Genomic DNA, 22,893 nt, shown 5'->3' with positions numbered 1-22,893 from the left:
TGAAACAGAAAGAGGCCAGAGGTGCTGGCACCACACAAACAACAAATAGACGCAGGGCTTGAAAAGCAGAAAGCACCGGAGGCTATTTGATCTGCAGGGTGGGTTTATTTTGAGGATGAAAGAGAAGATCAGAGTGAAAGCAGCAGAGCCATCTGTTCATAACAAACCAGTCACACAATATCAGGAAAACCTGAAGAACAACGCCACGTTCCTCTACTGAGAGCTGCTCCCTTTATTACAGTGCGCCTCTCTCGTCTTCACCTCCCTGACAACAACTTCCGAAATGAAACTTTCAGGCTGATCCCAAGAACTTCACTCCAGTCTGAATTATGCTGCAGTCTACAGTGAGGGCAGCAGCTGTGTTCAACAACCCTCTACTTGATGCAGTGAGCCACGTGAGGCTGTGGTTGTAGTCATTTAGGCCACTGATCAGCAATCATTGTGCTTTGAGAAAGGCTGCTTTGGTAAGAGAGTTTGTCCTAATATACTGTTTAAATATTATCGCTGAGGGGTAGACCAAGTACACACAAGTACCACTATAGTAATTAGTGACTAATAATATAAATAAATTGTAATGCAGTCAAAAATGTCTGTTATTTTACAACAGCACTGAACGAGATTCAGCCAATTAGAACTAAGATTCTTTTAAAGCTATTTTAAGCTGAGCTATCATTAATTAATTCAGCAGCCAGTGTCTAACTATCAAAGATTGTAGAAATGACACTGCTAACACCACTCTCCGGGATCAAATGGGTCTCAGTGGTTCATTTGAGCACTTGACAAAACTCAAGGACAACTTACTTGTTTGTAGTGGGGCTTTCAACCTTATCACATGGTCTTTATCAGCAAATGAAGTTTGTTTAGTTGTAATGAAACTGTAAATGTTCTGCACTTTTAGGACAGACAGATATTCATCTGCTGATTAAGACCAAGCGACGTGGCTGAACGCTCCAGAACAAGCAAGCATGTGGACCATGAGTGCAGACTGTTTTGTCATGCGCTCTAAAATGTTTTACATTAAGCATCACAGACCGTTACCCGGTCCAAAGTATGTGAGTGGCCTTTGAATGGAGACAGAATGAAATGTCTAAATCAACTATGTGTTTTCCTTAGCATCATGGAAGCATGTCTCTGCTCAGACTGCTTTTTTTCTACATTAACGCAATAAGGAAATATGTAGCAGGGGTTTGGGGCTCATCGAGTTACCTTCAGCCACTCCTCGGCCTGTTCTTTGCTCTGCACAGCCAGCACCAGGGCGTCCGCCCCCTGGTGGACGATCCTCAGTTCGTGCTTCTTCTTCTTGCCGTCTTTGGGGATGTGAGTGATGCTGCACCCTGACAGGGTGAGCTCCATCTGGGGGGTGTGGTCTTTGGAGGACTTATAACACTGGGGGAAGAGAAGAGGGGAAAGTTAGAAGAACTTTTGTCCGACACGTATATAAATGGATCTTACTGGCAACCCTTTCCACTGAGCCTTGGTGTGCTGACATGCACACAAGTGTCCCTCACCAGCAGCTTGTTATCTTTGATGACACAGAGGAGTTTGGTCCACTGGCCAAAGCGCTTCTTGCGCAGCAGGAACGCACAGATCCGAGAGTCCTTCACCAGATCCATGGACGCCTCTTCAGATGGCCACTGGTGACGCATCTTCTGGCCCTTCCCGTCTTCCTCTTCCTCATCGTACGACTCATAGGAGCTGCTCATGGCGTCCGAGTCATAGTCTGAGAGGGAAGTTGTGTTTGATAAACTGCCTTTTATTTTTTAGTCATTAAATTACAAGTGAACATGAAAACTGGACCAAAAGCTATAATTTCTTTTCACGAGCCACTGTCTGTACGTACGGCTATGAGTAAGTGCGTAAGTCACTCACTGGAGGTGATGTATTCAGGAGCCTTTCCCGGACTTAGAGGAACGGCTTCCTCATAGTAGCCTTCTGGAAGGGAAGAGCTGGGCAGAGGAGGAGGGCCGTTGTTTGGAGGCTGCAGACAGAACAGACACTTGTATGAGTATGACGCACATCGATGGACTTCTCTACTGTTTTCAGCGCTAAAACTAAAACGAATAATTTAAGGAACCCACTTATATTGTTTACAACTGAAATATTCAGCTTAGTTGCTTAATATTATTTATTAGTGTTTTGCTACCTTAGTGGTGCCCCCCAGTACCCAAGCAGTGATCTTAGCCCCCACATTAATGCAGCTCCTGCCTTTGCCGAGTGATTTGTGCTTTAGTATTGAGGTGTTTAAACAAGACAAATGAATGAACGAAAGTCCAATAATTGTAACTCTTATCATATGGATCAAAATGTACCAGTAACCACACTGCTAATTGATTAAATTTTTCTGTCACAGGAATAAACAACCAAGTAAATTGAGAGAGTTGTACACTAAAAAAAGTAAAGATCTAAAGAATCGTCTCGCTGGTGAAAACAATCTAAAACGAACATCTGCAATTTATCAAGCGTCCGGCTTGTGAGACAAGAAACAGGTTGCTGTAATGTGTGCCGTGGGAGAGGAACAACTTCCAAGAGCCCTTCTTTAGATCAGAGCGGGACAATAAACAAAAAGGGAAGCCATCTAGGATCTTATCAGGGCCTTACAAGTGTCACTGCAAAACAGAGGCGGCTTCTGTGCACAGACATACTGTTAACGCAGGATGTGAAAAAAGAATAGAGGAGAGGGAGAAAGCATGCTTGTGAGGAAGAAAATCCAATCATTTGAAGGTAGCGTGTGACAGAAAAAACCAGCGAGTGTGTGGCCAAAAGAAGACTAAAGACTCTACAGAACGGTGTTGATGTTATTGCATAATGAATAGTTAGGCCTTTAATGGATTTAAGATATTTTATGGTATTATACTACAGAGCTCATGTAAGGAATGGAGAGAGAGACGCAGGGAGAAATGGTAGATAGAAATGAGGCCTCCTTTGTTTGGACGTGTTCTCTTTGGCACCACACAGTCCAACAAATCCAGTTGTTAGAGCGGGGATCAACTGCACAGCCTGACGTGATCCGACTTGGCCAGCGCAGTGCACCATTTCTCTGACGTTTCAACCCCCCCAAAAAATTACTAAACTGTGGTGATAAGCTTAAAATGTGATCATCTCAGAGCGCATTAACAAACATTGTCTCACTGGTTGGAAAACATCAACGTAGGATCTGCATTACAACACTGCAGAAAAAGCAAGCGTAACTGTAAAGTGACTGAAGGAGTGAATTTTAAATTTGCCACCCACGCCACCCTTCTTCTCTTTGTATTTATGAAGTAGTTTCAAGTCAAAAAGCCTGAAGTTTTACTCAAGTTGAAACATTTTAAATTGTCATGATACATCTTGGCATCACTTGTTTGTGCCCACTCCCATCTTCCCCTATAATTTAGTATTCAATCGTGGTGCCTTGAGAATTTAATTTGCATTCAGTCTGAATACAATGGAAACATCGACAGTGACATTTCTGGCTATATGTACCTGTAGGCTGTATAACTGCTCCTCATTGGGTTATAATCCCTGGATTTGTATGCAGCCAGTTGGCCTTTTTCACAGCAGACATTTTGAGTTGTTACAGTAGGTAAAGAAAGGTGTTACTAATAACATTAATAACAGCTCTGTTGTGTCCCAGTAAACCATGACAGTGTGACAGTGAGTCGGCATGAACAACACCAGGACCCTGAGACTGGAGCAGCTAAATGGAATCCAGCCATCATAAATTCTGTTATTACACCTGTGCGTTTCCCTTCTCCTATTGTCCTCTGTGAAAAAGGCCTATCTGCAGTGTTTGTCAAATGATTTAGTGGGTTCCTAAGAGACTATGTGTGACGTTACCAATGGCCTTTGATCCAAACTAGTGGAAATAAGGATTTTTTTTACAGATGTAAATTAACATAAAAAGATGCTTTTAACTGAGCCCTGTGGAATATAGCATGGACCATTGAAAGCAATATTTCTTCTGGAGCCTCATTCTAATGAGCACAAGCCAGGACCAGACAACTTCAAAGTGTGTGAAATGTTGTCAAACTGTAAAGACTTATAAGGCCACACTCCAAGTCTCCCTGAAAGCCCTTTTCACTAGGACCATGACAAGCAGCGAGGGCCGCAGACTTCTTTCCTCTTATGGAAAACCACTTTCAGTTCTCTTTTTATTTTATTTACTGGTGGCAGTGCAGATTTTCCGCTGGTTATAAAGGGGAGAAACTCCATAGCTGTTATGAAACTCCATGTGCTACGGGCCATTGGTTATAGCTGACCCAATGAGGCGTCAGTGCTGCAGTGATGTCAGCATCCATTGCTGTAGCAACGTGGAACATTACAGTCATTCTGCTAGAATTTTGGTTTCACTGTCATGAAAGACAACTATTGAATAATAGTCTAAACAAAGCGTATCGCAGAATCAGAGAAGATGACCTGTGACTTTCTCGTTGGTTCATCTGTGAATGTTAGAATTTAGTTATTTTTCTAGGAGATATTTGGCGATTCTGTGGCTAAGTATAGATATTTAATAGATGTAATATGTGTCTAAGCTGACTTTGGGTGTGCAGCTGATAATTCTGATCCTACTTTTGTCGTGTGAATTTCACATTTGCTTTTCAGTGGTCTTCAGCTTGTGGAAAAGGCAAAAGGTGTAAAATGCTAAAGTCAGACGGCAAAACATGGCTCAACAACGCCGCCATGGGAGACTCTCGGCTGCCTGTTTCACCAGCCTGTAACTCCATGTCCATCTGACCTGTCACCATCTCCAAAACCACCAACAGTGTTATTACTCCTGTCAAATCAAACATGAAGAACTGGCCTACTTGTTAATATTTCAGCCAACTCTTATCCATTCAATAATAAGTTGGGAGTCCAGCCCTAAAGAAAGATAAATGCTGTTAAACACCAGGATTAAAACTGTTTCAAACTCCCTGACCTTCCTCATTCTATTTCATCCCACCTTCCCAATCATTTTCTTTCTCAAGCCAAGTGCCATGGTTTTCTTTCCCTCCATGTTTCTGTCTTGTTTCACTTTTGCACAAAAATGATCCATCTTAACAAGTCATTTTGAATCTATCCCGAAACCTGTGATTTCTCTTTAAAACAACACTACGGCACACTTGGTTCACCGTGCACAATGCAAAGTTGAGTTTCTTCTTCTTCTCTCAGTCAATACATCCCCTCCCCCTGCATCGATCCTCCTCTTCATTGAGTCGGTTTCTCTCTTTTCATCTGTAAGTAAAGTGGCGGGCCAGGCCTCTAGCAGAAACCTTATCACACCTCCTTAGGGGGAAGCAGCGGTTCGGTGAACTCATTTCTTGGCGTGGATCCGCTGCCTTCCAGCACCGCCAGCGTTCTCCTCCCTACCTCAGCCCTTGAAAGAAAAAAAAAAATCCCCCAGAGAGGAAGACAGAAGGAAAGAAGGGCAGGGAAGCGAAAAGAATGAAAGTGCTCAACCTCGACGGCCAAACAATGAGGGCACAATCCCAGGTTTAAGAAGTGGATGTGAACGTTGGTGGAGGAAGATTGTTGATATGAGGTCTGCAGCTTCGTATCTCACATCATAATGACTTCCTTTCTTACTTTTAAGTAACAATACCATTAATAATCATGCAGAAGCAAATTGTTTGGTTAAGCATTTTTCCCTGAGTGCAGCAGAATACATTACACTACACTCCAGAGAATGTGATCCCATTGCTCTGCTATGTAGTGACTCAAAGCTTTGAGGCACTGCAGTGGGGAGAGTGTGTCTGCATGCACTGCACACACACACACACACACACACACACACACACACACACCTGTAAACACAGGCGCATATAAACAACATTTCTTTTGCTTTAATTCCGTGAAAGAACAGCACGGTCGCATCACACCTGCAAGTCAATCAGGCTGGAAAGCACTGATGGTTCAGGAGTCCACCGCAGCACGATGCAAACCGCCCCTCTGCTGACTGCAAACACACACTGCATAAACGCCAACAAGTAAAGGCCCAAATCCCTCTGCAGTCTAGCTGTGATGAGCTTCAAATGCTCCACAGATCTTCATACGGCAGTATCCTATCTAGCAGAGATCAGTCAAGTCTTCACAAACCAGGGTCTTTACTGACAGATTTACAAGTTCAATAGAATATTTTGACCAAAAACTCTAAACTCAAGGTCCACTTACTAGCTTTTTCCTCAGGTATTTCCAATTGACTTCAAAGTACTCACAAAAGCCATTATTTCCAATACCGAGAGCAGATACGCTCTCAGAGAGCTGATGTTTCACCCAGTTTAACATTTTTAAATTCTACTAAACTGAACACTGACTATATACTAACACTATATGTTAAACTCCTTAGTGTATGCCAATGGCCCTGCTGTAAAACGATTACTGGATGGAAGGATGTCAAAGTGTCCATTGTTACATATTCATTTTAATACATGCAGACATGGAACAGTTTATGTACTACTTGTATCTGCCTGCCTGTGTTTGAGAGTTATTGTCAGAGAGTTGTGAAGTGAAAGTAAAGAAAAACACAATGAAAGGAACATTAGAATAGCGATAATTTTCATGCTTTATGTAACTCTTAACCCACTTAAAGCAATTACATTTAGTTTCAAGGAGGTTTTCATGTCCTGTCATGGTCTGACTGCTGTTCCTCCCTGACAAGAATATATTTCTAGAGGAAGCACTGCTGCAACCATGAGAAGAGCAGCATGTACAGGGCATGAGCATGGATGCATATCAGAAATGTCAGAATTCCACAGTCAGTGTGTAATTAGGTAGTGGTAAAGGAGTCCTGACCTTAGTTTGGATACTCTGAGTGGGAGGTTTGTCTGCTGCCTCGGCCCTGGCCTGAAACTCTCCAAACATTTATGTCAAGTATCAATTTTTGCCCTGCGTAGGAGGACTGGACATGAATAAATGTTTCTGCCACAGTGCCAGTGGGACACTGGAATGGATAAACTGACTGGACACAGGGAAGCCATTCCCTTAGGAGGGGCTTTGGAAAAGGAAAACTTCATTTCCAGTGATTCTTGGCAAATGACCCAATGTAGAGGCACACGCAAAATGGATTTTTTAAATTTAATTTGAAGGCAAACAATGCTGAGTGAAACCAGTTTGACTTGTATGTATTGGTGAATGACCACGTCACTAAATTAACAATGTATTTTTTAAATGTTTAATTTGTTATACTGATAGTCAACAAATGACATAATGGAATGTACCTAAAAGAGTTCAAATACCTCACTATGGTAGAAATCTATCACATGAGTGTTATTTAGGGTCATACACACTTTTATGTGGCTAGCAGCTGAAGCACTTCCAAGGCCTGGATGGACCTGACACTGTCCTGGTTGAACTATTAGGACAAAAGTTGAATAATATCTGGTTCTTTGACAAAACATCAAAAAGGTACAAATCTATGAATATAACAACATAAAGACAGAAGACTCCCAAGGTGCAATCGAGTTTAAAATGAAACCCCAAAATACATCCAGCCATTTACCTCTGTTTACTTTTGGATTCTGGGTCAATTCGTCAACTACGGTGTGGTTTTTTGCTCTAAACTGTAACAGCAAAGTGTTCTTAATTTTGCTGCAGCTACAGAACCAAAGTATGCATGTTTAATGCTTTCAAACTGTACCATTCAAGAACGGTGTCAAGAAAGAAAGGAATTTAAGTTACTTCCATTTGAAGGACACCTTGTTATTAAATTAAATATTGTCCTGACCTTCATTTCCCACCAAGGTAAGGATTATCGGTGAAAGACCTTTTGAGGGTTTGCTCAAAGCTTTATTTTTTCTGAGGAGGGTTTTGCTGAGGCCTACACCCTTTTCCAGCACCACCCTGCTTCAGTTATACACACACGCATCTGGGAGCTGCACAGTGCAACCACAGTCTTCTAGTGTTGACTTCTGGTCCCATCTCTGCTTGTAGAACGGGAGGTTAAGTACCATGCTCAAGGTCACCTGGATTGTAGTTATTTGAAGGGGGGGGGGTTATTCCTTCACTGTTCTTGACCAGATTTTTTCAGCTGGTCCCAGCTGCTCCTCTCATTTCCAAGCTACCTACACCTATATTTATTCAAGCACATGTGTTTTCAGTCTCTTGTCAATGCTCAGATGAACCAAGAACTGACCGAATGTTTCAGATCAACTGCTGCAGTATCAGCATAAACCTCTGAAAGGTTTTCAAGTAGTGTCCAATAGTATGACCCTTAGTATGACCCTGCTGTAATACAGGCATAGAAAGCACAGATGAGACAAAATGTGGACAGAAATCCATGTGCACGCACCCCCCTCCCTCCACACATTCTTCAAAGCTTAGGCATGAGGTCAAGCTACGGCAATGAGTTACAAATTCATGCCAGACGGCGGGAGAAGATGAAAGCCCAAAGAGCAAAAAGCTGTGGTGCTAGCTACCCATCAGCCTCAGGGTTGACCCAGCACGTCCTGCCTTTGTCCCGGGATAACCTTGAGACTACTAGCTTGTAAAAGATGGAGTAATGGTGACATCTTACAGCTTTTACTGGATCTCCAATGGAAAACTGGAAAATGTTGTAGTGACAGTTTACTTATCATGGTATATTCTGGCCAGGTTTATTTCACTCATTTTAAATGAATGTACTTCAAGTTAGTCTTCACCCTGTTTGTATGTAAAAGAATGCATCGATGAAGCATCTCATGGGAAAAGGCAATTGCATTATGTTGGATAGTCAGATACACTGACATTGAGACATGCCAGGACACTGTACAAATCTGGGTTATCAGTTGGAATATTACAAACTATAGCATACATATAGTATAATAGTAGCTTATTTCTTATTTCTACTTCATTCTCTTTTCCTTGCACACACCTACACCGCAAACACACCTGCTCGCCCCGCCTCTTCCTGCCTCTCTCTCCCTGTATGTGTCTGCTCTGCTGACTTTCTCAGCAGTACGTTTCAATCCGAAAACACAGAACTCATCTTCTGGATTTTTCCACCTGCGATTCCATTTTCAGCAGAAGTGTGGAGGAGGCTGGTTAACGACGTAACCTATCAAAGCGGAACCAACAGCACAGTAAAACTGTGTTTCTGAAAACATCTGAGGCGGGAAAGGCAGTAAGAGAATCTTGATTCATATTTGACCAGCACAGCCTAGTTTGACAGTTTTGGGAGCCTGGGGCGTTGCATGGGACGGACCTGCGTAGTGGACGCAGGTCCAGACAACCAATCAGAGCAGCAAAGATCTGTCTGAATGGGAAGAGGGCCAGACGTATCTGCCAGAGCAGATGAAACATGAGCTTGATAGATGCGTCTGGTTCCCAGGCTATCATTGTGTGAGAGAGGAAAACATAAAAATCACTAGCATGGGAAGAAAGAAGAAAGTCAAAACTAAAGTCAAACTACATTAAGAGGCTAGCACACAGATACTAAAGCTCTGTAAAAATCCCCACTCTGCAGGACTCAAGGTCTCATCCAAGCGCAAGACCCGCCAACCTCTGTGATACACATATAAGTGTTCCACCTCTCTGTTTATACACGAACCACCCATGCTAGTGTTACCTCCGACAAAACAAAAACTTTCTCACAACTCCCATTCCATTCTTCACTTTCCCTCCTTCCTGCCTCAGGCTGGCGCTGTAAATGTGTATTTTGCAGGACAGGTGCATTCACCAGAGTGCCGTTACTGACGGATGTGCCAGCTTGCCGGCTGTACTGAAATAATAACTGCAGAGTGAGATTGGGCTGGGTGTTTCCTGCATTTCTCTCACCTCACAATGAGGTCTAAATGTGGGTCAGCAGGAGCTGGTGGGAGCCGGTTGGGGCTGGTGGTCCACCACTCTTGACCAGCTTTGGAAGGGTGGGGTGGCCCTACTTTTGCTGGAAGGGAGCCCTGTGTTATAAAGTAGGTCCATAACTGGAATGGAATTAGTCTACTGTACTAGAACTGAGAGAAAGTCATATTGAGAAAATATTAAAACAGGACGTCATTGTTGGAGTCACGATAAACAAAAGCTTCAAATGATGAGGTAAAAGTATTTATAAGAAATCCCTGTGAGCCAAAAACCTCAGATTTCCTTCTGTTCTGAAAGCTCTGTTTTCAACAGCTTTTTCTACAAAGGGCTCCGTTTGACGACACACGGAGCTACACGGAGCCGGTATTCCATATATGGTCATGTATGTGTTTAGATTGTTTCAATGTGACTGTCTTGTCTTTGAATGGTTGATTTAGATAGTTACCACATCATAGGGATCATTATTGCACTGTTTCCTCCATTCCTGTGCGCTGCACGTGTAGCAAACCAGCTGTCCGAATGACACCAGTCTGATCTGGACCATTATTTCACGATATAGCTATAATTAGTTGACCATGAATATCAATAGAGAATTCCGTTAATGGTGAACGTTCTTTTAAACTGTAAAATCTAACCTAAGGTTGGCTTGTTAAATCTACCGTTCTCTTGCTGTCTTTCTCCTTACTCGCCTTTCCCCGCCTCTCCTTGGATGCATGTTGCGAGGGCTCTGGTGTCGCTAAAAGATTCTAGAGTGTTCCGCCGGCACGTTTTCACTGTCCTGTCAAACTAAAAGCCTTTGCAAAGTTGTGTAATTGCGACTGCACGACATTTCATAAAATTCTGAAGCAGCGGTGGCAATAATGTTGCAGCGACAGTTCTTTGGACAATGATTATATCACAAAGACATACAATGAATGGACATTTCCAATTAAAGGTATTGGTGTTGAGCAACAAATCTGTCACCAAAAAGAGTCTATTTCTTTTATCTATGAACAGTGAACTGTATTACTTCTCTAACCCCTCTGCTTTATTAAGTGACTTCGATCACATCATGTGTCGGAGAAAAAAAGCCTGGCATTGTAAAAAGCCTTCTAACGCACTTGAGTGGGGGAAAAAAGTAGTGAAATTGGTTTTCCATTCGTGGCCCAGTTTCTCAGTAGGGACTTTTTCCAGAGTTTTAAGTAGACTGAAACAGTTCGGGCCCTCAGGATTAACCATGCTGTGGGCATGTGTCACTTAGTAAAGTCCCACTGCTCACTGCAGTTAAGACTTAATCAATCTCCAATTTGCCACTTGTTTTGTTACACCAGTGACAAAGTGCAACCCTTTTCAATATGATCTGTTAAACAACCTCGTTTCCTGTCTCAAGTCAATCACACAAGAGTGCTGATGTCACTGAGTGCTTTGCTGTGGTAGACCAAGCCACAGAGTAGGGGAACCCCACTGAGGGATTACGTAGAAATATGAAAACAGATTCATCAGCACCAAATGGAGACCAAAACCTGCCACGCAAGAAACTCCCACAGACAAATACTTTCCGGAGACGTACAAAAGCAGGAATTCAACTGTAACCGTGTGATTGGGAGCCAAACGCTTGTTGCGCATGCAATCCATAGCTTGACACAGCACAGTGACACATTTACTTGCTACAATGTGTTTCCCCTTCAGGCTAGAAAACATTTGGTTTGGCAAAATACAGCAGTCCTACATTTATTCCAAATACAGACAGGGCTCCACAGTGCGAGTCTTTTACTCGCATTTGGCCCTAATAATAGATATTTGCGAACTGCAAAAATGATTTACGAGCACAGTATGCAAATAAAGACTACAACCTACATTAATCTTCCACCTGCCCACCTAGTCTGCAAACTGTTTAAAACATATTGGGGCTAAACGATTCAGAAAAAATATCTAATTGCGATTATTTGACTGATACTACGATATGATTGTGTATTCACACAAAGGCATCCTGGCTACTAGAAAGAGCACATATGGATGTGCTACTTCTATCCGCCTCTTCCTGAGAGCAACACATTACCGGTGTTCTGTTTAACATCTGTTTTACTGCAGCTACTGTTATAGATAGGCTACTGTTGAGTAGTCTTATTTAAATAAAGTGTGGCGTGGGTTGTGTGGGTGCTGCTGGTGTATCGAGTGTTTTCTCTCATCACTAAGATGAGTGAAAAAAGCTTTGACAATATTTTAAGGCCCATGCTGAGCGTCCATATACCAGGGTCTTCACTTCCATAGTCCTCCACTGGTTTTGATATCATAATTACATACTGAGTATAAATATTCACATGTACACCTTGGAAAAAAGGTTAGCATAGAGCCCTGAAAACACAAAAACCACCAGTGATAACTAACACTACATAAGATTGCATGTAGAGTAGACTTTGACTGGCTACATGTGAATACAAAGCTTGGGCTGAGACACAATTCTGAAAGTGCTTGGGGGTGAGTGGGTGGGCCGTCTGATTCAAAATGAGAATGGGAGGAAATGAATTCCAAATGGGACCCAGACTGCTATGGATAACACTAGTGTGTATACAGTCTATCACATGAACACATTTCTGTACATTTTTTGACTTTGGTAGCGAGGGAGGGTCTGTTTGGGGGAAGACGAGGGTTGGAGAGGTGGACGGGGTGGGGGGTGTGGTCGTGCCACAGCTGTCCAACATCAACACACATGGAAATCATTTGTGTCTCAACAAGAGGACTGGTCCACATTCTCCTGCAGCGGAGCCGCCGTGGAGCCTCGCACAGCCCACAGGATGCAACTGGTGATGAGACTTAAATGCAACCGTTGCAGAAAGCATTAGAGCTAAAACAATTAGCAAACACTCCAAACACTGCTTCAGACCTAAATCATGTTTCATTCATTTTCTTGTGTTGGTGTATTCATTTTGAGAATGACATTTATTTGTTTTTGCAAATGATCCATTTAAATGTCACACGATACTGATGCTCTCACATGCAAGACACTAATTAAAAGGGTTCATGGCCATTAGCTGGGGTATTTAAACATCTCTCTATGTTGATTTCCTTCTTTTTGTCGGGGGACAGCAGGAAGTATGTAACAAATTACCAACAATTTCAATTGCTGAAAAATCCTGTTCAGTGACGCAGCTCTATTCTCCATCTGAATGCACCACTGCAGCTTTACAGAAACACGTAATTTACATTTTATTTTTCAGGACTTTTGATCAAACTACTTGACAGCTGGATGGAAACCGTTCATGTGGCTGAGGCAGTAAGCTTGCTGATGACAGGAATGTACTTCATGCCAAAGATTAAAGGGCAATATTACTGTAGCATAAATCTTGAATATGAAAAGAGACAGAAAGAGAAAGAGAGAGATTCTTCTAGTCCTACAAGGCTTCAGTGGGATTTTGTCACACTTAGTGGTCATTATAATCTAATTAGAGCCAGACCTTGTTTTTTGTGTGCTCAAGTTTGTGTGTGTGTGTGTGTGTGTGTGTGTGTGAGTGTTAGTGTGTGACATGTAACACGTTGTAAAATGGCGCAGTGATCCTCTTCCTTGGATCACTCAAGTGATTTATAGGGTGAGGGGTGTGGAGAGGATCAAACTGACTTGAAAAGTTCCTGCTTCTCTCTCTGAGAGTGTATGCAGTATGTGTGGATAAGAAAAGCCAACCAGTTTGGGTACTTAAACCAAACTGGTGTAACTAACACACACACACACACACACACACACCTCCAGACAACACAAGGAGGATTGCTGTCATCATCATCTTATCATACACCACACTGGCCCAAAGGGAAATTGAAATTACAGTTGCAAAAGTCTTCTTATTAGTCCTAAAAAGTTCTTTTATTAGTTGATTAACAGAAAATGATCATTAATTTAATTGATAATAACTGATTATAGAGATGTCTTTTACCAGAGCTAAAGGCTTTAAAAATCACATTTAAAAGTGTTAAATATAGACACATTTATAAAAAGTGTTGCCAATGTGGTACTTTTAACTCTATGGTTTGTTTTTCTTTTTTGATGTCTTTATTGGAGTCAAAAAACATTTCCCAATCTTATTTCAGGGCATTCATTTTAAACTCATTTATGGATACGAGATAAAACCTAATGATTTATTCTTTTTGTAAAAAGGGTAATTTGACACAGAAAAGCCAACAAGCAAGAGGAATAAAAGAAAAAAAGAACCTCCAGTAGTTTGCTAGTAGTAGTAGTAGTCTGTTGCCGTCTGTTGTATGTGTGGCACATGTTTAACCCAGGACAGGAAAATACCCATGTCTTAGTCTGTATGAATTGGATACATCTTTGCTAAAAGACGTTAGCAACCCTGAAGCTTAATGTGGGTAAGAATTATTTTATGTCCACATCATGACCTAAAGACACATAATGTGTAACTCTTTCTAAAAGCTGTGTGTGAATGTAATAAAACCCCATTGCTTACTACAGTATGCACACTGGTATTGTATCAGCGGTGTGTAAAGGGGTGGTGATGGCGCAATGGATAAGACTATGCCTTTGATGTGAGAGACCCAGATTCAAACCTCCACTGTGACCCATACACCATTGTGTCTCTGAGCAAGACACTTAACCCCTAGTTGCTCCAGAGGCGTGCGACCTCTGACATGTATAGCAATTGTAAGTCACTTTGGATAAAAGTGTCAGCTAAATGAATAAATCTAATAGATAATAAGGAATCAACATGCTTAGATGTATTGTGGATATTTGGGTCAGGGTTAAAGGCATAGATTTTTTGTCAAGGGTTAGATGCAAAGATTAATCCCACGCAGGGCTGAGAAAGTAAAATATGGCCTAGATAATGTGTAACTGTGGACAGAGCCAGGCTACTGGTTTCCTCCTGCTTCCAGTCTTTATTAAGCTAAGCTTACAGTCTCTAGTTTAAAATGTCATGTTAAGTAAGGGAAATTTTAAATTATGAATACAAACTGCCATTCTACATAGTGTACAGAGTTATGACGTGAAATTATAGTAGTACTAGTTCTAGATACAATAATTATAATGTGACAATCATCATCAAGTGTTAGAATAGCTGAGATCGTGTTGGTTGTTCGTGGTATGTGTTGACAGTTGCAACATTTGTTAAACTTTCATCATATCCAATATAATTAAGAAATAAATATAATTATTGTTTTTAGGTTCATAATCCATTTATCGGCTTATGGAGTATAACCACCAAAAGAAACTGAGCCAGGAGAATTGTTGCTTGAGTATATTGGAAGACGTCACTGGCTTGGAAGGAGAGGCCCTGTTCAAAGAGTACTCAGATGCACATGCAGCATTTTGCATTTCTGTATTTCTACCTCTTAGTGACAGAGTTTGTGGTATGGTTGGGAAACAGATATGTGTGTTAGCAATGCATGCTAGCAGGCTACACCTTAAGATGCGAGGTGAACACATCACTGAATGCATTACCTTACAATGCTTTTAGACCAGCTAGCCTAACAACTAAAATGGGTTGATTTAGCAGGGAGTTTGGTCAAAACACATCAAAAAGTACTGATACTTTGTTGTAGTACCAATTTAAATGCGGTGGCTATATCACACCTAGTCCTGCTTTTCTACCACGGAAGTATTGGAAAATGTTTCTGACTGGACAGTATCTAAACAACTAGCAAGTTACACAGAGTTGTAAAAGCCTAAAGTAAGATAAAGACAGCGCCCTACTTCTCTGTTCATATCCACCTCTGTTGCTAGGATAGTGATTGTTAATGCAGTGGCTAAAGTTAGCTGTTTTATTATCCTGCACTAGACATAGAAGAGCTTGTCAGGAGGTAAAGGGGTGTGTGTGACAAACTGCGGAACAATTCCACACTGAGTAAATGCGTCGTGGAGGTCTGTAGGCCTGTAATTTCATTACTTCCTCTTTTGTGTTTAATACACAAGCAGAACTTTGTGTAAATGACAGTCCTGTGTTTGACTAATTTACGATTAGTACACTAACACTGTCACAACAACACTAAACATTTACAATTGCATTGCCAATCCACAAGACTACTCCAAACTAATTATTCCTTATATAACAGGGAGTAATCAAAATGGCCGCCACAAGCTTTGGAGTTGACAGAGCATTGATGTAGCTTCTAAAGCCGCAGGCTCTCAGTCTTGCAGAGAGTGTTGGTTTGGCTCGGCACTGAGCCTTGACGGGTCACAGACAGACCGTGGCCAAGGCCGTCTCTTCCTCCTCCACACTCCTGCATTCTTCCACCAGATCTCTCTTGTCTATTTACTGCGCTTTGTCACCAGCAATGACCAGACTGACGCTTTATAAAATATTCTATTCTGCAAATGAACTGCATTTGACGCGTTAAACCTGACAAAAGGTGACAGGGTCGGAGTGTTTCCTCTGCACTAAATCTTATTCTCCTTTGTTTCTTCAACTCCCTTCTCTGTTTACTCCCTTCTCTTCTGCAGCCTCCTCCCCTCTCTCTCCCTTCTCGCCCATCTATCTTTGTGTCCATTCCCGCAGGCTGAAATTTATACAACTTAAAGGCCTGGAGAGTGGAAAGAAGGAGCAGAGCAGACTTTTTTCTGTCTCTCTGGCTGGACTGCTCATCCAGAGGTCAGTGTGGAAATGTGATGAATGGTAATTTCAGCACAGAGAGACAACAACAGAGAGACAGAGAGTTGGAAGAACAGTAGCTGGGTTTCCATGCACGTCCATTTGTGAGAAATGTACTTTATTGTGGTGATTCAGCACAACCTGTACATATGTTACTTTTAGATTAAGAAAAAATATACAGGCTATATTTCCACTTAGTATGTTTAAGCCTTATAATTGTTGGCTTCACTATAGAAATGTCCTGAGCTGATCCGGGCGTATTTATAGATCGGTATCAGCTAATAAAGCTGATCAAAAGCCGGTCCTCTTTTACTGGATTATGCTGTATTTTGTCCTCTGCAGAGTGCCAGTGTTACGCTGCTCTCCTTATATAGGCGTGAAAATTAGAGTGACGAATCTGTTACTAAAAAACAACAAAACTTGCTTTAAAGACAGGACCAGCGGAGGGAGCCAAAAACTTGAGACCTTTCTCCCCCTCACTCCCCCTCACTCCTCCTCTCTTGTATAGTTTTCCGGGAAAACCTCGGCTGTGATTTCCAGACACACACTGGGGTCACCGGAGGAGGCTGAGGCTGTGGACTGGTTCTAATTACAAAGTGCACTGTAAGGCCTTGTGCCTCGGCGTGTGTGAGACAGCGAGTGAGAGAGGATGTAGAACAAGGTGTTGTGGCTTATTGTTATGGTGAGAAGGCTTTGAGAGCCATCACTGCCACCTGCTTTCCATCAGAGGCATCTGCTTTGACACACTGCCTGTGATTCCTTGCGCTGGGTCTCTTTACACTTGCATGCTCCTCTATCACTCACTATATCATTTTCTCACACACACACACACACACTTGTCATAGTAGAGATGTTACAGTCCTCTGTGACGAGTTTCTAATGTATCCTCAATTTGAGCTGCGTCTGATGTTTTCTAAAATAAGCCATGAGAAGATGTCCAGAGCTGTCTAGAGCTGTGAGCCGTTGGTTCAAATCGGAAGTTTGTCAGCGTTGCCATGACAACAAGTAAACTTTTTGTGGTTCTTCTGAGAGCTGAGCCCGAATTACAAAGGAAACAGCACTGTTAACAAAGTGACGCCTCTGTCCAAAGCACATACTGGACGCAAACGTCACTGTGTCTCTTTCTCATAACACAACGCTTGCTACAAAACAACAGATTGTAAGAGGATATTTCACCCCAAGCATGCACGGTCAAGTTTTCAAGATTTCTCTGTAGGATTAAATCTTGCCTCTGTTGACTGTAAGGTCAGAATAGAAGTCTTACCAGCCAGGGGTGAGGGATCTCAGGGAGGGGCATCTGAGGCGGGGCAGGCAGACCACTGTGGATCTCTGACTTGAATGAAGGCTCTAGGAAGGCGGAGCAAGAGACAGAAAATGAGAGCGTTCTTTACTGTAGATATGCAGCGGGCACTTTGAAATATTACATATTTTAAATGTCAGTAGCTGCAACTGGCAACTTTGAAATGTGTGTGAACATAAGGCATGACAAATTGAGTTCAGAATTAAAATACAAAAAGAACCTTTGACAAACTATTTTCACTCCCATAATACAAATAGGCAAACAATGTGCAACCTAATCTAGGAAACGGAATCACAAACTGACCTTTTGCATTTGAATGAAGTCATAATTTGAATCATTTTAATATTGGCTGACAAAGACTTCCATATTATTACATAAATGACTCTGGTGATTTGAAATTATATTAGCCCATTGCAGTATTTACAGTGTGACATAGGAAGTTCTAGATGCATACAAACCATCAACTACAGTTGTTACAAATATTAACACAGTAAAAAAACAAAAAAAAAACAAGTTGTTTTAGCTGACTATCAGATCAGATACAGTATTTATAACTGTCATATATCATATCATTGTTGAGGAAAAGGGACTGAAAAAAAGATTTTACTTAATAGTTTTGATTTGTGAAGTGTTACACTGTTTGTTCTGACCATAAAGAAAAGTTTAAAACCACAATAAACCATTTGGTTTCTTCAACTTTCCCTCAGGAGCACCTTGATAACATTTTTGGACGTTATCACCCAGCCCTAGTATCACAGAAGAGATTAGTGTTACTATCACAGGTGACAAAGAAGAGAAACAAATTCTCACATTTAAGAGGCTAAAGCAAGAGAATGAGCTCTTTCCACAAATGATCCTGGCGACTCAGGATAATCCACACACCAGGCTTTCCACATGGGACTTCAGAACCATTTTATAGCTGCAGTCGTCCCTGTAGGGATCATGTAAGTTTCATCTGCACTGTGACAGTGAGATGCCATCTAACAAAACTTCTCTACCCTCTGCATGTGAAAGAGTGCACTGATAAGCCAAGATCTGGAACATATCACTGCACACAGGTTATGTCAGGTATGTTATTATGTAAGTGCCAACTCTAGATAGCAGCAAAGTGTTTCTGAAGAGTTTTGCGGTGCAGTGTGGCCTGTAATCTCACCTTTGTCTGAGAGCACTCTGTGGAGGATGTTGGAGAGGTGCAGCTTCCTCTCTCGAACCCCGGCACTCAGATATTCCCTGTCCAGCAGGTCCAGGAACAGACGAAGCTCACACACCAGCTCCTCCATTGCTGTAGCATAAACACACAAACAATATTTAATGAGACATGCCATCATGTGTAACATTTGTTCCGATATACACAGCAGCAACCGATAACTTGAAGTCCAACGGGACACAAGCAGTCGGATGATAAGACAGGCTGTAAACCAGGTTATCTTAACATGCAGACGTACATGTACGTGATACTCCCTTTTAACACAACTGCAGTCAGATGCAGGTAGGAAAGAGGGACCAAGTCATTGTTTTAAGTCTCAAGTCTTGGTTATGAGACAAGAGTCCCAAGTCAAGTCCTAGTCCTAAACTTGTCTTTTGAGTCACCCTTCACACACGCCATGCCATTTCACATCTTCAAAATCAGTAGCAGTGAAGTAACAGAAGTAAGAAATGTGTAGACACATGTATAAAACTGTAGTAAACACACAAGAGCTGACCCCGAATAGTCAGAGAACTGATGTTCGACAGGAGGAGTCTGATTCGACTGCCAATCTCACAGTCGAATCTATGCAGAAGCGTTATGAAACGAGGATCATCCCATTTTGGTTATATGGGGCAGCTCAATGTCTGTAAGTAAGTTAATATACGGCCTATTATGATATAAATATCAACATGTAATGTTGTAAATAAACATATGAAAGAAAGAAAGAAGCTTTTAATAAATACTTTGTGCATGAATAAATCCAAAGTTGTAACCATAACCCTTAAGGAAGTACACGTGTGTGTGTGTGTGTGTGTGTGTGTGTGTGTGTGTGTGTGTGTGTGTGTGTGTGTGTGTGTGTGTGTGTGTGTGTGTGTGTGTGTGTGTGTGTGTGTGTGTGTGTGTGTGGGGTAGAAGAAGTAGAGAGACAGAGCACCAACAGCGCTGGACTTTGCGGGACGTTCAAATCATTTATCACCGTTGATGAAGTGATCATCTTTGGTCCTTAGCTGTCGGTTGCTGATCTGCACTGAAAAACATACCTGACATACATAAACATACCTGCTTTCAGTTTTTCTGTTTTCAGAAGAGGAGCAGGATCCTTTTTAATCTCCAGCCTTGAAGAGGACGTCAAGTCATTCCAAGTCAAAGGGCTCAAGTCCAGCTGAATACACTAAAGCGAGGCCAAAGTCATTGGCCTCATGACTCGAGTCAGTACCTGTGTACAGTAGGTCCAAGTTGAACAAGGACGTACAGTAAGTCTGTAAACTGTGATGGATGCTCCCAGCGGACAGTTTGGGTTAGTGCTAGCCTCGGTTTTCTCTGAGAAGTTTGGGATACTTAGGAGTTCCCCTGTCTCTACAGCTAACTTGGTGATTGTATTTTAGTAATGTTATTTCAAATGGAAATGATTGGAAAAATTAGACCCAAGTGGATTTAAACCAGAATCATTCTTTAAACCTAAATCACCCTGCTGTCATCTGGCAAGCCAGTTATTCCATCGCATTTGCCTCTAAAAATAGACGTGTGAAAAATGACTACAACCTTCGTAATCCCCCGCACTCCAACATTAATAAATGACATGGCATTTCTTTTGTGTTTGTTTTGCACATTACCATAACGCTACCTTATATTTTTATAAGTAACTACAGGTATTACATGAATATGCATATAATTTAAAAATGGGAATATATGTTCTGTTGCTGTTGTAGAATGACAAATAAATGTATGTTGAACCCTGAAATCTGTGTTAACAGCCAGAAACAAGAGCACAAGAGTGCTACAAGATTAAGTTCATCAAACCTGGAGAGGAACACAAACTAGGACGAGTCATTAATCAGTTCTAACTTCCTGTATGTGTTAGATCGGGTAATTGTGCCCTATGATCCAACATTATACCCACACTGAACAAAAGCAAACACAGTTATATAACAGATACGTGGGCAGCCAGGTAGAGATGGAAAACAGAGCTTTCAGTCAGTCAATCAATCATCCAGCCAAACAGCGCTTCATTCTAGCATAGAGACCCAGACCTGGCAACCCGCCTAGCTGCTGGTGGAAAACCCTCACAGAGCAAAACAATAGGAGGGAAACCAAATATAGCCCGAATGGGAGGTATGTGTGTGCAGTATTCGACTTTGCTTATGTCCATTCTCCTGCACATACTCACATCTGAGAGCTAGCTGTGATATGGATGGCTTCACGTGGAGTTCATAAGCGTGACTCGGAGCTGCCACGCTCTGAACAGCAACGCAAATCGCTCAGATAACAAGCAACACCTGAGGGTTCTAATTGTCAACATCTGATTGTATCGAAGGCAACGACCTGACACTGGAAGCAGCTGCAGACTGAAGGGGCAAGTGTAGTTAATGGAGATACGCTTATTTTAATTAGGCCTGGCCGGTATCACGGTATTAAGGCATACGAGGGTATTTAGAAGGTATGACTTTTAATATGAGCAGGGATCATTTCTCGTAATGACTGTGTTAAGTACGTGTAAGAGAAATGGGAGAGTACTTTGGTGAATGACCCAAGGAAGGTTAAAATCAAGGCCAACTGGACTTAGCTGAAGATGCTAGAAGATGTTTCATCCCTCATCCGAGAGACTTCTTCAGTTCTGACTGACTGGTAGGGAAACTCAGCTATGGAGTCGTTTGCCATAATCAGCGATACCACTGCTTCGTTAGTGCTTGGTGAATGACAAATTTCACAAGAGCAACAAAACAAGTGATTTACAAGTGATTTTATAAGTAACTACAGGTATTCCATGCATATACATATCATTTAAAAATGTGAATATATGTTCTGTTGCTGTTGTGCAGCCCTGCGTTGTAGACTGACAAATAAATGTATGTTGAACCCTGAAATCTGTGTTAACAGCCAGAAACAAGAGCACAAGAGTGCTACGAGATTAAGTTCATCAAACCTGGAGAGGAACACAAACTAGGACGAGTCATTAATCAGTCCTAACTTCCTGTATGTGTTAGATCGGGTCATTGTGTCAACAGTACATCAAAGTACCATAGTAGTTAGGCTCAGTATTTGGAGGGGTTTGTTTGTATAACCAATTAAAATCGCCTTAATATCGGCACATGAAAAACCAATTGCTGATTATCCCTTCAATCGGCGATAAGCGATCCAATCGCCAATCAGAACAAGCCTACAATATATCATCCCCACATAGGTTTGATTCAGAAACCAGACCTTTATGTGTGAACCCGTCCTTCAAGACATAACCACAGGTTCTGGGAAAAATAGATTGAAACGTTTCGATGCAGTTCATTTTATAGTCCAAACAATTATTCAAAAAAATCAAGTAATAATTCAAATGAATCCTTAATGTGTTGCAACAGTTGCAGCAGTGCAGGTTACTGCTGCACATTTATAAAACCCCCTAAAACGTTCCAACAAATTACAACACGATGAAGATTTCAAGGCCACGATATCTGCCGCTTGACCACACAAACATCCGACCTGGGAGTACATCAGCCGACCTCACAAGCTGTCAGACACATGGAAATACAGAATTGGGTTCCTTAAGGACAATAGACACCAGCGACAGATGATGCATATCAAAACTCTGACGCCTATTGTTTGTTTATGTGAATTGTGCAGCCATAATATGCATTCTTTATAGACCGCAGAGTTCCCCAAAGAAGAAGCCCTGAGCCCCTGCCAAGCCAGCCGTGATATGTTCATGTTCTCTCCAAATCCTATTACATCTGCTCAGTCAACATTTGGACTAGAAGCACAGGAGGTGATCTGATTTGACCCAAGCAGTCAAAAACTAACCAGCCCTCCACCACTTGGACTCAGGTTAGGGATTAGAATGTACTGAGAAGTCTTCTGTGCAGGAGCTAGATGTTCTCGTTTCTTCAAACCTCTTTTATCTCCATCAAAACATGTCAGAATACTTGATCTACCCATAAATCACTCTGCCTATCACACACTATTAACAACAGGTGAGACTGCCGGTAGCTGGCACATGACGGAGAAGATGCAGATCTCAGTGTTATGACCATGAATTCTCCCAGACGTTTATTATAGGTTTCCAGCGCAACCATAATTCATTTTCATGGCAGAAGGAGAGGTTTGGGTATTGGACA

At 41.8% G+C, this 22,893-nt stretch overlaps 1 protein-coding gene and 1 long non-coding RNA gene across 4 annotated transcripts in view; one reads left to right on the top strand and one right to left on the bottom strand.

Annotated features, from left to right (window-relative positions):
* afap1 (actin filament associated protein 1) overlaps positions 1–22,893 on the bottom strand; it is a 187,123-nt gene that overhangs the window by 109,034 nt on the left and 55,196 nt on the right. For all 3 annotated transcript variants that reach the window (XM_046064593.1, XM_046064592.1, XM_046064594.1), the window contains exons 2-6: positions 18,755–18,883; positions 17,566–17,648; positions 1,870–1,978; positions 1,509–1,720; positions 1,207–1,386 (exon numbers count right to left, since the gene is read on the bottom strand). In XM_046064593.1, the coding sequence (XP_045920549.1) occupies positions 1,207–1,386; positions 1,509–1,720; positions 1,870–1,978; positions 17,566–17,648; positions 18,755–18,883 (713 nt within the window). The remainder of the gene's footprint in view (positions 1–1,206; positions 1,387–1,508; positions 1,721–1,869; positions 1,979–17,565; positions 17,649–18,754; positions 18,884–22,893) is intronic.
* Positions 4,319–4,891, top strand: LOC123980293. Its single transcript, XR_006827455.1, has 2 exons — positions 4,319–4,426; positions 4,582–4,891. It is a non-coding gene; the product is annotated as an uncharacterized LOC123980293 (long non-coding RNA).

Source organism: Micropterus dolomieu, linkage group LG12 (genome assembly GCF_021292245.1).
Source record: "Micropterus dolomieu isolate WLL.071019.BEF.003 ecotype Adirondacks linkage group LG12, ASM2129224v1, whole genome shotgun sequence".
Taxonomy (NCBI): Eukaryota; Metazoa; Chordata; class Actinopteri; order Centrarchiformes; family Centrarchidae; genus Micropterus; species Micropterus dolomieu.
This window is presented reverse-complemented; position numbering and strand designations above follow the sequence as displayed.